Source organism: Neodiprion pinetum, chromosome 5 (genome assembly GCF_021155775.2).
Source record: "Neodiprion pinetum isolate iyNeoPine1 chromosome 5, iyNeoPine1.2, whole genome shotgun sequence".
Taxonomy (NCBI): domain Eukaryota; kingdom Metazoa; phylum Arthropoda; class Insecta; order Hymenoptera; family Diprionidae; genus Neodiprion; species Neodiprion pinetum.
In genome coordinates, this window is record NC_060236.1 from 1,680,715 (window position 1) to 1,696,434 (window position 15,720).

The window sequence follows — 15,720 nt, forward strand, 5'->3', positions numbered from 1 at the left end:
ATATTTCCTTTATGTATGTATAAACTATCACGGCATATTTTTCTACATCAATATTCGCGTACGATTCTTCCATGTTTTTATAAGCTAGCTTTAAAAAGAAACGGCTTTGACCAATCGAGACGAAAAATTGTTTGGAAAATCACAATACAAGTTTTGCAAACCGAAATCGTGTTAAATTGTCGTTAGATTTTTTATTCAGTTTTGGCAAAGAGCCATACGCTTCCAAGAACTTGACATTAACTTTTCCATACGCCTTTCCATGTCTCTCTCTCTCTCTCTCTCTCTCTCTCTCTCTCTCTCTCTCTCTCTCTCTCTCTCTCTCTCTCTCTCTCTCTCTCTCCTCTCTCTCTCTCTCTCTCTCTCTCTCTCTCTCTCTCTCTCTCTCTCTCTCTCCTCTCTCTCTCTCTCTCTCTCTCTCTCTCTCTCTCTCTCTCTCTCTCTCTCTCTCTCTCTCTCTCTCTCTCTCTCTCTCTCTCTCTCTCTCTCTCTCTCTCTCTCTCTGTTTGTCTATTTGGCAAGGCGTAGCAGGAATGTTGAGGATGAAAATGGAGGGGGAGTCACGATTAGATATCGGCTTGGATTATTTTGCCATATGTTCAGCTAATAAACCAGAAAGTGTTTCGCGTAGAAATGAAATAAAAAAAGAACCAATTAAAAAATACAAGATCATCAATAATAATATCGTCTGTAGAAAAGCGTAATCAGGCAGAAATTGCGCAATCTGCGGCTATGATATTTAATTTTTATCCTTTTTCCTCGTAATATAAATAAGAAATATAAAATGAAAATGCCTATTAATCATGACCGATGTCGACAGAGTTTCACGCCTTGTTGTCATACAGGAAAATTTCCGCGGAAAGAGGATAATAAAAACGTGAAAATCATATATTGATTAATATCTTGCCTTGTGGTTTCACCGTGGTTAATATTTTCTAACTAAGCATTGTCCGTATGATTCTTAACTAGTTATTTCGAAATTCTTTTCATTCGACTTTCTGCCACATTTCGTTATATGTAAAGTAATATTCGTCAATGCCTTCTTAACTTTCCGGCTACTTTGTTTTCCGTCCGTGATAAAAATGCTGGTCTCGATTCTGTAAGAATTATGTGACAGTGACTCCCATTCACTAATTCGAGAATTTCCCCACGGTGAAAATTTCTACTACGACGAATTTTTACAGAAATTGAAACATTTCGTATTATTTCGTGCAAAATCTGATTTCAGATTCGTAATCAGCGACCCCAAAAGACCCGTTGACAGAGTTTTTTCCCCGGATTCGATCAAATTTAAAATTTTTGTCCGCCAAATTGGATCCGCTATTTTAAATTTACAAAATCGGATTTTAGATTCGTAATAAGCGAATCGAAAAGCTTACAATTTGTGTAAAAAATTCTCACGTGTAGAGGAATAACTTTTTCGGAAACGAATTTTTTCTCGATTTGCACGATATTTTTGCAATCGATTTGTTTCTAACAACAACAATTTACATTATATCGCAACAATTACTCTCGAGTATTGAAAACCTATCAGTACACTATCAGAAAGAGTAAAAAACCGGAGAGAAACATCTTTTCAAAGTTCTCTAAATATACAAAAAACGGATATAAAACAGGTGGCAAGAATACTTTATACCACTATAATTCAAAGGGTTAATCGGGAGTATTGATACGGGAGTTTGCTCGTGTTAATTGAGGGTCAATAAAGCTAGACGATTAGTTCAGTTTTATTTATTGCCCGTATGTCCGCGGGGTATGGCTATTAGATAAGTAAAACGCCCCGTGGCGTGTCGATGATTAAACGACGCGTCGCGTGCAATTCGAGTCAATTAATTGACCCGACGAAAGGCCTTTAACGATTTATCGATACTCCCTGATTCCAACCGACAATAACTTTACGTCACGTATAATTGTCGTTCAGATTTTCCAGGACAATTTTCACTCACGAAAGTTCAAAGTTTGCGACTTAAGAGCCGCAATTTTGAGTCACATTCGTTTATGAATCACTTCGCTGACTCGAAATCGCTTTGACCGACTTCGTATCGATTTGAAACGTATTCGACAGACTTCTAGCGGCCTTTTTTCACGCAGCAAATATTCGACCTGAAATTTTCCCAACGATATAAAGTCCCCCCGATATTTCCGAGAGTTTCAAGCAAGGCCAAATTTAGATCGACGAACCGTGAAAGGTACACCGAGAGAGATTTTTAATCGAAAAATATAGTTCTAGGTAGAAAATAAAAATTAGTTTTCTAGCCGTTACCATTCTTTCTCATTACGATCGTTGTTGCTAGATTTTCTTGTAACTGTTGTGAAAATTTAATGCTCGTGTAACGATAAATTAACGCTAAGCCCTTGTTTGACTAAAAAAGTAGAGTAAACCTCAGAAACTGATTTCGCGTTGCGATAACCAAAAAAGGATCGACGATAGCGCAAAATTGTTACGCTCATCTCGTTTTTCCTAATTCCAACAATATTCAAACACTTTTTTTAACGATACCTGTTTTACTGAATTTTTCCAGTTACCGTAACAAATGAAATCTTTCTCAATGTCCCGGATTTTCATAAATTTCCATAACACATGGTTCCGGGGATTTTTCCTGCGGGCAAGAAAATCCAGATCTCCTCCAAAAGCAACGCTGCATTTTAATTTATTTACAAAATTTCGATTCTTTGACACAGTAATCGATCGTGTAACCAACCGTTTGAAACGGTACGATAAATTTCACCATCGAACGCGAAACGCGTCCGGCTTTTACACCGTCGAATATCACCGAAGCGTAAAAGATGGATAATTTATTAATATTCGGTTCGAGAATAAACGAAATTTATCCCCCCGCGCATCATTAACACTTGTCTAGCCAGTCATGGGATGTGTGTCTATATTTAATTTACAGTAAATCTATAATTATACGATGAAAGCGGATACGGCGCAAAAGCTGCCAGTAACTCAAACAACTCGGTTTCTCTTTTTTCCAAATCTTTTTCCTCTATTCTTTGTTCGCGTATATCGTCCAGTAGTCCCGGACTGACGGCTTCATCGTTTCAATTTGAACAATCATCAATTCAACGCAACCTCTTTCATCGAGTATATATATCGCAGACACTTACATAATTATAACATCGTCTCTTTTTTTTTTGTGCTAATATTTCCATAAATACGTATACACGATTCTCTTTCGTCAAAATGGGTCAGTTGAGTGTGTGTGTGTGTGTTTTTTTTTCTCCCTTTCTCTTTTTTCTCTTTCGACAGAAATTTATTTCATCGTCGATAATGTTCTTCTTCGTACGATCTCAACGCTTGGAATAGAGATTGTACGCAAAATAAAAAACCACAATTAAAAAAATAAATGTCAACTTTTAGCAACTTCTTTGCATTGTGTGTATGTGTATATATAGCACAGGACATACATATAAGTTTGATGTAAATTTTTTATATTATTTCGAATATTCTAGGTCACGAATTGTACTAAAACACACAGACTCAAGTTTGCAATTTCGGATATTTACGTATTTACGTACACAAAAACATTTTTATGAAAAATACTATATGAATTACGCATCCAGTGTAGCATTTTTTGAAAACTGAAATAAGCGTTGTTGAGTCGCGGCTAGTAATTAACGTGCATTCCATTAGCCGGTATTAATTAATTAATAACATTCGGGTATCTCTAACAGGTTATATATATATATGTACATATACACGTTATAAGGTAGCATGCGTAAATTTAACTGCGTCATCGGACCATAACGGGTTGACACTGTAACTCGTTCCTTTTTTTTTTTTTCTCCACCCTCTTTCTCTCTCGAAGTGATGCCGTGACAAGTAACAACGGTCAATTACTATCGTGAACCCACCTGACCGTTTTATCTTATCTACATTACGGTTTAGAAAAAAAAAAAAATCCCAACGAAAACTTTGATCCCAGTTCGAGTGCGTATTAAGGATGATACACAAAACGCGTTGAGCGTCCGTTAATTCGTCGACGAATGGTTTTTTGTTTTCTTCTTTTTGGGTAGTTTTTTCCCGAAGAAAAATAATCGTGAGGATTGTAAAACAAAAATTTCACACGAATTATTTCTTTTATTATTCATCTAGCCGTTTATAGTAGTAGTAATAATAATAATAATAATAATAATAATAATAATAATAATAATAATAATAACAACAACAACAACAACAAGAATCAGGCAAAGTGAAAACTCGGAGAATGCAGCGGACTAATGATTATTTTTAATTTTACAAACGCGGGGAGTAAACTTTTTTTTTCTATCCAACATTTATGGAAGAAAGTTTTGATCGCTTATTTATTATGAATGTGAATATCAATCCTTGATATGAGGTGAATATGACAAAAGTTTCAATCGCTCGAAGGTGAAACGAATTTTCTAAATCACGGATAAAGCTCCTCGATATTCACATATGGCCAAAGTTTGACCAACTGTCGGGAGTTTTATACGTTCGTTAATATCTACAATCTTTCGTATGAATCTGTCTATCATCTGTCTATATATATATATATATATATGTATGTATGTATGTATATAGATATTCACGGATACGCGTTACATTTGCACATCGCGTTCGGGCAAAACGAAAACGAGTTTCATACCCAGCGGCGTAAGAGAATTGGTAAAAACATATGAATATACATATCGTTTTTGTATATAAACATTTGTGACGTTTCGTGTTTTCATCATTCTTGAACCGACGATTGTTTTCAACGTAAAACAAGGCCACAAATTCTCTCGGCAGGAAACTCGGTCAAAGTGGATGTGGAAATAAAAAGGAAGAAAAGACAAAGGAACAAAGAATGAAAATCTGCAGAGAAATGAAATAATAAATAATAAAAAGTAGAAAGTTGATAAACTTTCACACGAACATCTATACAATATTAATACATGTACGATTTGGCATTCTGAGTTGGATCGCGATAAATTCGATGACGACGAATTTTTTTACTACGCAATTAGGAAGGAAATATTTTTTTTTTTTTTCTGTCAAAAGGTATTCAATTTCCGCGTTACGTCTGGGCGATTGTTGTTGAAAAATGATTACTTTTTTCCTGACGTAAAAAACGGGAAAAAAAATCACAAACAAATTTAAAAAAAATAACAATTATCCACCTGAGCGTTTAAATATTAAAATTGTACCAAAAGTACAAGGTGTGTGTGATATTGGTATGATTAAATTTTAAAATTTTTTTTGTTTTGTTTCAATTTTTGTCCTTCTTTACGAAGCCGAGCCCAACGTACAAGGGAATTTACAACTAATTACTTAAACGCGTTACACATTTATACACGTATTACACGTTTGTCGTGCAATAAATCGGATCATTTCCACGCGTATCGGATGCCCCGTGAGGAAAGAAGAAGAAAAAAAAAGATTATATTAATAACTAAAAACCATACGAGATTCATGTATTTTTAATAGAGATATTTTATCGGTAAAAAATTCTTCCGTGGTTTTCATTTGATAAGGGTAATAAAAAATAACGTGATTAATTATACGTATAAAAGTCTGAAAGATTGTTACAAGTTGTAAAAGTGAAAGGATAAATTGAATAATAACTCTCACAACTGCGTTTCAACTTTTTCAAGTATAAATTCGTGACAAATACTTGTAATGTGGAAAAGATGAAAAAAAAAAAAAAAAAAAACGTCTCGCTTCTCTGACTCTCAGAATATCGGCAATAATTTCTCATCTTCTATTCGAGAGGATGAAATGACGTTTAGCGTATATATATATATATATATATATATCAACGTCGCAATAATACTACACGAATGTATATATACAATGTGTAACCCAATTAGCGTGGGTAAATAATCAACGAAACGTGTATAACTGAAACAACACCCACGCGTGTTGTCTGTGCGATAAACAATGCGGTGTGTGTGTTTGGACCAATAAGTGCCACGCGGAGACTTTTCTTCAATCATTTGTTGATTGATTTACAACATGAATCGAATGTGATTTCAAAAATTGGCACACTGAGAAAAATTTCATTTGTTACGGTAACTAGAAAAATTGATTGTTTCAATATTGTTGGAATTAGGAAAAACGACGTACGCCTAACAATTTTGCGCTATCGTCGATCCTTTTTTGGTTATCGCAACGCGAAATCAGTTTCTGAGGTTTACTCTACTTTTTTAGTCAAAAAAGCCTGTAACGTCAATTTATCGTTGCGCGAGCATTGAATTTTCGCAACAGTTGCGAGAAAATAAAGCAACAGCGATCGTAATGATAAAGAATAGTAGCGAATACTAGACTTTCCGGTAACGGGTAGAAAACTAATTTTCATTTAAAAAATGAAAATAGTTAAGGACCGAGCGGTAACCGGAACTAAAAATTTCTCTCAGTGCGAACATAAAAATATCGAAAATGCGAAACAAAGAAAGATGAAAGATAAAAATCGTCGATTATTCGGAATTTCGGTGTTCCAAATATTGAAATTATCTCATTTTCGCCTCTTCGAAATGTTCGCCGTTTCGTCAAACTTCGATATCTTTGCTTAAAAAAAAAAAAAATTCAGAATTCGTCGCTTTCGCAAATTTTCAAATTCGTAATTTCAACCCCGCCCCAAACGGCAATAACACCGTCTATACATAATGCGAACGACGACACTGTTTGCCATCGACGGACAATTTCCTCTGCCCGTAATATAATTCGATCCCATCCTGAAAATCCACCGTGGCAAGTAAAACAACGAGACCCCGGAAACTGATGGTAGGTTATAAGGTGTACAAACATCTAGGCGTGTAATTTCCTGCGACTAATACCGGGAATATATTCCTTGTCGTTTTGCAAACTAAACATCGTCGATCGTTTCGTGTTGCGATTCGCTGGGAGTAACTTTATTATTATTATTATTATTACTATTAATTTTAATTTTTTTTTCTCTCCTTGCTTTCAACGGAAAGAAAAATAAAACTCGTCGACCTATTTAAATAAATAAGAAGCAGAGAATTTTTCATTTCCGTTTACAAAAATTTTTTCCAACTCTATTCGGATTCGCTTCTCTACTTAACGTCATTCATGGTCGATTTCTAAGGAAATTCGTGCGTCATCGTTGTTCTTTATTGTTGAAATTTTATCGCATTCTTTCTTCTTTGTTTTTTTTTTTTTTTTTTCTTTACATATTCGCGTATATATTATGTATACACGTGTATGTGTGTACCAAAGGATATTTTTTCGCACGTTTATTTAGAATATAAACACGTATACATGGATGCGAAAAAATCCAATGATTTATGGGTAAACTCGAAGAGGGATAATATTTAGAATTTGAATTTTTCAACGAGTTTTTACGACTTGTACTCTTTTTGCTCATATTATAATACGCATATAATATGTATACGATATTTACCGATAACATTGTTTCTTTCAACCTATTTTCTTCAATTTCTTTTTCATCCGATCCGATTCTATACATCCGGTTTTCTCGATTTTCTTTGATCCTACGTGTATATTTTTAAAGGCGCAATTTTTCTTAAATTCCACAACAACGATAAATTATAATGAAAAACTAAAAATATGAGAATGAAAAAAAAAAAAAAAAAAATGTATTCGTATACATTTCAAAATTTCAATTTGACGAAAATGTCATTCGAGTAGAAAAAAAGACAAGAAGAAGTGGTCGGAATAAAGATCTAAATTAAATCAATTGTCGACAAATGAATCCACATTTGTGTGACGAACTAACAGAATATTTCTCCTCGGTATATTTATTAGATTTAACAAATTGTTTACTGCTTGTGTACGCAAAAATTGTACGTACGACTTGCGGATTAACAAAGATTAGATAATTTTTTGTTCAGGACATGTGTCTCGATTCGTAATTATCCGTTGTATGTTGAAAAAGAGAGAGAGAGAGAGAGAGAGAGTAACTGCGCGTAACGAAATATTGCGTAGAGTAATAACGTACCGAGTAATGTAGAAATTTACGTAGTTGGAAAAGTGACTAGGATCAACGTTGTCGTGTACAAATTTCATGCCGAATAATTGGACACATGGGTGTGTCTGCGGTATGTTTCAAAGGAAGAGCAAAAAAAAAAAAAAAAAGAGAAGAATGAATTCGCGGAATTTCAGGCGAGCTCGAGGAAATCGAGAAAACGAATTTGCCGGTGTTACAAACGTCGGTGACAGCGGTGGGATGTAGAAAATTAAAATTAAAGTGAACTGGTCTACAGTACTACGAATTTTCATTCGCTCTGAAAAAAAAAAACAAATTTTCTTTGTTTGTTTTCTCGGCTCTTTCCTCGCACGGTTCATCGCGAATAACGTACGTTCATTATTGTAATTAGCCTCGACGTGAAATGATTTGACGGCTGATGAATTAACGGGCACGTGGATTGCGTGTCGAGATAAGAAAAAAAAAAACAACTAATTCCAGTGCTTTCCGTCCCCGAATTAATGCTTTTGTAGTGTACGTTTTATGCAAGAACACGAAAGAGAGAAAGAGCGAGAGAGAGAGAGAGAGAAGGGGAAATAAGAATTACAGACGTGGGTGTTACGCGTATATTGTACAGCTTCGGGGTTTTGGTTTCATTTGAATTTCTGCTCAGGTTTATAAAACACATCTATAATGTATAAAAGAGTTTGCCGAGTCCAAAGCGATTTAATCACAGCAGGATGAATTATTTATTATCGCTTATCGCTGGTCGTGCGTGACAAGTTTGTGAAATAAATTTAACTCTTTGAGTCGCACGTCATTGTGTTGTATCAAATTTTATTGCAGGTGATCGCAAATCTGATGTCAGATTTTCAAAATTCAAGATGATGGATCCGATATGGTGGACGAATATTTCAAATTTTAATGAATATGGTCAGAAAAAACTTTATACAGGAGTTTTTGGTGTCGCTGATCGGATTCGGCGTACTGAATTTGCAAAATCTGATTTCAGATTCGTAATCAGCGACCCCAAAAACCTCTTGACAGAGGTTTTTCTCCGGATTCGATCGAATTTGACATTTTTGTCCGTCAAATTGGATCCGTTATTTTGAATTTTCAAAATCGGATTTTAGATTCGTAATCAGCGATTCGAAAAACTTACAATTTATGCACAACATTCTTACGTGTAGAGGAATAACTTTCTCGGTATTGAATTGTTCCTTCGATTTGCACGATATTTTTACAATCAATTTGTTTCTAACAATAACAATTTACATTATATCGCAACAATTACTCTCGAGTATTGAAAATCTATTAGATATATCATCAGAAATAGCAAAAAAAAAAAAAAAACGCAAAGAAACATGTTTTCAAAATTCTCTAAATATACAAAAAATGTAAATGGTAAGAATACTTACGACTGTGACTCAAAGGGTTAAAGCAGAAAAGAAAAAAGAAAACTCGAAATATTAGAGGCTGTTTTACTTTCGAAAAAGGATGAAAAATTAAAAAAAAAAAAAACAACCAAACAAAATTGATCATCATCGCATTATGTGTAGGAAATTTGTGTCCTTTCCGTCACTATTTTTTTATTCAATTCGCTGTAAATAAAACATCTCTGTTTGTATAATTACAAGCTTGCAGCCTACGAAGTTAGTTGCCCAGAATCATCCAGTAGGGTGGGTAAAAATCCAATGTAAATATTCACAATACGTATAATGTTAAGTCTTTCACGCAAATACGCTATTATCGTCTTTGTTTTCTATTTCTTTTTAACCGCGTGCCTGGTAAACTAATTTTTCTTCCATCATTTTTTGTTCCTTGGAAGTTTCCCATCAAGTAACAGACTCGTAGCGTAGAAAAAAAATAAATAAACAAGTGGTTAATTGTTGTGCACTTATCACATCGATAACAAACTTGCACGCTATTGATTGCCTGTAACAACGTATGATAAATTAATTAGAAAAATAATAATGATCGTTTGCACGGCTGCAAGAAAATGGTAACAATTCGCAATCCTAATTTGTACATAGAAAAATTTTGTCGCTACTCGCACGTTAAACACCCGAATCAACTGCGTGTTGCACCTACTTTTATTACAAGGCTGAAGTTAGTAACGTTAACGTAACGATACAACATCAGGAGAAAAATGAATCATTATTAGAAAATTCAAGATAACTTGTATATTTTGTTTACAATGGTTAACTAAATTATTTTGCCTAAGCACGCGTCGTTACAATAACGTTAGTAACTTCGTCCTCATCCTTTACTGCCATTCAATTGACACGATAAATTGTTTTAATTACCCATTAATCATCGTATAATTTGGCAACGTTTTATGAATTATTAATTAAATGTACGTACAGGTATGCGTGTGTGTATTTATACATACGAATGTATTTATCACGCACGTAATTTCGTTCTATACGAGATCGCAATACCGTATCTTTATATTTTCGTCGCCATCGCCGTAAAAAGTATAGTTTATAGACCGGTGATAGCAAAAGTTTGTTAAATTATTTGCTTTGTTTTTTCTACTTTTAGGACTCGATTTGAATAAATTTTGTTGTGTTGCAGGGGTTACCGGTCAATTCAGGGCAGCGTAAGACAACGTGAACGCAAAAAGTTCATATTGTACTCTATATATGCTTGGGGATGCGCATGTCTGTTGACGGGAATTTGCATAATTATGGAATACGCACCGGGAATTCCCAGCAATGTAGTTCGCCCCGAATTCGGAGTGGAAAAGTGTTGGTTCAAGAGTAAGTGTAGCTGCTGTAAAGTACAGCAAATATCGCAATATTAAATATCAAAAAGAATAAAAAAAAAATGGGCACAATTTAGTCGAGTCAAAATAGGTCGGAATTAAAAATATCCGCGATATGGCCGCACTTAAATCTAAAGTAAATTTTGAGCTGCATAGCCAGAGTTTCGAGAAAATAGCAAAACTCGACGTTTATTGGGTTTTTCCTCAAAAAATCCCATCGATGGATGGAAAATCACTTGACCATCGTGTAGAGCGGAAAATTCTACATCGAATTATGTCCTCGTATGTCGGAAAGGGAGTCGGATTAACAAATTAAGAGAAAAAAAATTATTTCGTCAAAATTCCCCAGATGCCGTCGATAAGTAGAATTCCTTTTTTCTCATTCAAGAAATCATTTCACCAAAATTCCCCAGATACCATCGATAAGTAGGATTTCTTTTTGCTCAATTTGTTAATCCGACTCCGTTTCCGACATATGAGGACATAATTCGATGTAGAATTTTCCGCTCTGCACGATGATTGATTCATTTTTTATCCATCGATAGCAGTTTTGGAAGAAATTGCAAAAAACGTCAAATTTTGCTGTTTTCTCAAAACTCCGGCTATGCAACTCAAAAATGACTTCAGATTTGAGTTCCTGAGGGGCGGAAATCCCTGTGCACAAAAATGCAGCCGTATACCGAATATCTTCAATTCAGACCTATTTTGACTGGACTAAATTTATGGACTTATTAATATCCACCGGACGTGAGATCAGGGCACGCAGCATTCGATGTTGTTTGAAAATTGCAAAATTTAATATCATGATTAAGAATAAATTCGTATCACAAATTATACCTCGATAATAATTTCCTCGGAATCGTTTACTAATCGACGATTTTGATCGGAATTTCAAACAAATAGTTTCGATTTGGCACGATGCGGCAATTCGGCGTGACTTTTTTACCGAAACATTTGTTTCGTTCGATTGTTCAGCCACCGCGTTATTGCAAAAATTTTCAATCCGTATCAAGAATAGAAATTGTAGGAACCGTTTTCGTTGAGAAACTCTGTTTGTTTCGAATCCTCATTGTGAAACTAGGGAAAGAAAATATTCATCAGTATAAAAACGCAGGTGGTTCAAATGAATCACAGAGAGTACTTGGAACTCTTGATTAAATCAACCGCAAATCGACAACTTCATCAATATTATTACAAGCTGTTATTTATACACGTATAACTCACTCGAGATCCGTTCTACAATCTAAAAAATAACATATCATTATTAATAAAAAAGATGAACCACAATCGTGAGTAAAATATTGCCGCTAATAATATTGTTTAACAATTCTCATTACATTCCACGTGTACAATTGTATGAATAGTTGATTCCACAGTGTAATTAATCTCAAATTAATCGCTAATCTTGAATAAAGAATGAGAAATGATCAAACATTTGATTAAGAAATTAAAGCAACGTTGCAACTTTGTTTTTTTCGTTTCAATAATGTATTGCACAGACTCACGCATGTCCAATTAATAGATCCGTATTATACAAATATTATAAATTAAAATTTTTTTTACAGCGGAAATGGCGAAAGCTTACTATTTTTACATACCGATGGGATTGACGGTTCTCTGTAACATAATTTTGTTCATCTTAACGGCGGCAAAGATTATACAACATAAAAAGAACACGGCGCATCAATTGAAAGGAACAGAAAGCAGGCGTCACGATGATAATAAGCAGTGGTGAGTGAAAAATTTTAGTTCGTACAATTTTAGTACACAATGAAATCCCCGCGTTTGATAATATGTCAATATTTATAAATGTATATAAAAGAAAAATCCATTAATTTTATCACCCGTGGTAGTAAATAAAATTTAGAGTAAAAAAACTTTTAACACTTCGCCACGATACAACTTTCCGCTGACAGTTTGGCAATAATGTTTTTCGACGACGTTAATCCGAATTCAGTTTGTAATACAAATTTTTTAACACGAATAACGTGATTTAATTCACACGATGAATCAATCATAAGGCTGTAAATTTTCCCTATATTACAAATATTATAGAGCTTCAATTTTAGTTCTCCTTCTCTTCTTGTCAAGAAAATCATCTGGGCGAAATTGTCAGGTTTATATTAACTTGTTTATACTAAAAGTTTGAAGCAATAAACCGATACTATTCACGCTCAAACACCGACGGGCTAATTTTGATTGCCTCGTCCAAGTGGAAAGAGAAACCCGACGATTACACAGTTTTAACATTTTCTCACCGCGAATACTTTTGGCGAAAAATAGTTTCGTCTATCTCTTTTTTTTTTATGTCTTTTTCATAGTCGATTTAAACACCACTTTCAATAATTGTCACCTCCTTAAATATTTTCTCTGTAACTATTTACAGGGTGGCCACAAATTTTTTTTGGGAAAAAAAAAAATTCCACGCCATTTCCACATTTTCCATTACCTAAAATCTAGTTTTCCCTGAAATTTTCTCCAAGTTCCAGTAAGTTACTAAAAAGAAAAATGTAACTTGCAAAAATAGTCAGCGTTAAGCAAATTTGTTTTTTCGAGGAAAAAAAGTCAACTTGTTACGTCAAAAAATGATTTCCGATTCCCTAGATAAAAAATTGTTCTATTTTCCGTGTTTTTCCATTACCAAATTAAAAAATCCCCCGTATTAATACACCCCGTATAATACACAAGGGTATTCAGACCAACAAAATTGACTATCGTCTCATTTGTGATGAAAAAAAAAAAAAAATGACATCGCATTCGTTTTAATTATTATTTCGATGTTTCAATTTCGCAGGTTCAACTTGTACCTGAAATTGTTCATCGTTATGGGCATCAACTGGTCAATGGAGATAATCTCCTGGGCGTACAAGAGTCCGGAGTACCTTTGGTACATAACGGATTTGGCAAACACCCTCCAGGGTGTGATAATATTTATAATATTCGTATGGAAGGAGAAGATTAAACGTTTATTAATGAAACGCTTCGGATGTAAAGGGGAAAATTTTTTATCACGAGACTCAACGAGGAGCGCTTATCACAGCTCGACGTCCCGGACTTGCACAACATCCGTTCCTCTGAATGAGAAAACAAACTCGTGTCCAGAACCCGCCGCTAAATACAAATCGACAAAATTTGACGACAGCGACGGTGCCTAAAAAAGTTCGGATCATTAACGACGTTTATTACCACCGGAAAGAGTTGTGAATCACAATTATTACGCGTATAATTCGTAGCAACGATTGGAAAGATTTTTTCATTTTTAAAGAGCGATAGGATCAGAAAAAGTTAATTATGTGCATGAAAGAAATAAAAATGATAAACGCGTACGACCAATTGAAATAAAGAGAAAGCTTTCTTTTTGTTTTTTAAATATTTTTGGTTAAAACATCGATATCGCTGCAAGTTTTCACTATATATCGCAATTTTAAATCTACAAATAGTTTGCTACGATTATATTTTGACTTACAATTTGAATCTATTCGTCTCTTCGTGTAGTTGAGATCATAAAATTATCTATAGAAAATAGTTTTAATAACAATAATAATCATTATTATTGTAATTTTATCCGAATATAATCCCATCTTTCTTTACACTGTGAGTTGAATCCAGTGAATGGTTCTTCTTTCTTTGTTTTTTTTTTTTTAACATCGAGTGACTGAGATGTAATATTATTAATGTCTGATAGTTAAAAGTTTGAGATTTGACAAATTATAAATATATTATAATTGTAATGTAATTATTATTTTAAACTCTCATATTAAACGTGTGTAATTAGAATATACAAAATTTACGTAACTTGAAAGATATTCGAGAGGCTTCGTTGGTTGGGGTAAAAAAAAAAAAAAAAAAAATTATCGATCTTCCAGGACGCGAAGCAATAACAATTGATTTTGAAAATGATCGATTACCTCTCCAAAATCTTTAACGCAACCAAATATATTCGCCTGTTGTACAATTTCGAATGAGTGATTCTACTTTACGAAAATTGGCTATAATCATAACATATTTGTTACTTATAACTTATAGATTTATACTTTAATCACTTATAATCTTCTAATTGCAGCAACAATCAAACGCTGCATTAATGACTATAAACCTTGGTGTTTTTTTTTTCGACAATCTACGATCTGTAAATAGCTATTTTAATTCGATATAACATGTATAGTTACTTCCAACCAAAGTTGTAATACACAATGTTTGCCCCCGGCGGCGTGTATATTTTGCTATTATAATTAATAACATTACTTTAAAAGTGTTAGGAAAATTTGCAATTTTTTTTTATTTTTTTTTTTTTACGTGAGAGAACGTTTTGTGGGTATAAAGGAAGATAACTATCTAGCCGGACACTGTTACTAATGGATATTTAGCTATTCATTATATTTATATCAGTCATTGAGATTTCAACATTTTGACAGTATCGACGCGAGGCTAGGCGATAAATTTTGCGTGGGTGTGCATGTGTATCTGTATTTTGTGCGATAAGAACACGAGTAAATATTTTTTTGATCAACACGAATACCTTAACGATATATTTGTTATTTACATTCAATGAACAAGGGGAAAAAAAAGGAATTAAAACAAAAATGACATTTTCATACGTCGGATTTCGACCTGAGATTTAAGTAAACTCTCCAAATTTGACGGCGGTTATAGATTTAAATTTTCAATCGCGTTGTTATCACTTGCTAATAAAAACTTCTCACGGGATGTCTAATTCGTTTAACAATCATTTTTTTTTTTTTTTTTTGTTTTTTTTTCGGTACTTATGGACACCGGTTTTCAGTATCTGTTTGGTACATACTTAAAATATTGTGACACAATTGTTGTTAATTATATTAAACCGCACCTACCTTATATGTATATTCGTGTATCTTATTACGAATAATACTTACTCTGTATGTATAATGAAGCACGATTGTTCAAATCTTGAATATTGCTTTTTGTATTGTGATATGCTTATGAATAAACAAATTTCTCAAAGTTCACAACCGAAATAATTTTCCAACACCTTTACACGTTGTAACATTGTAATACAGGAAGGTATTTCAAACGGCCGATCAA

General features: G+C 33.8%; 1 protein-coding gene across 4 annotated transcripts in view; it reads left to right on the forward strand.

Moving 5' to 3' along the window:
- Window positions 1-14,556, forward strand: part of LOC124219887 (G-protein coupled receptor Mth2) — a 32,235-nt gene extending 17,679 nt beyond the window's left edge. For all 4 annotated transcript variants that reach the window (XM_046628116.2, XM_046628119.2, XM_046628118.2 and 1 more), the window contains exons 3-5: window positions 10,470-10,654; window positions 12,225-12,390; window positions 13,454-14,556. In XM_046628116.2, the coding sequence (XP_046484072.1) occupies window positions 10,470-10,654; window positions 12,225-12,390; window positions 13,454-13,814 (712 nt within the window). In that variant the 3' untranslated portion in view covers window positions 13,815-14,556. The remainder of the gene's footprint in view (window positions 1-10,469; window positions 10,655-12,224; window positions 12,391-13,453) is intronic.
- Window positions 14,557-15,720: the final 1,164 nt, after the last annotated feature.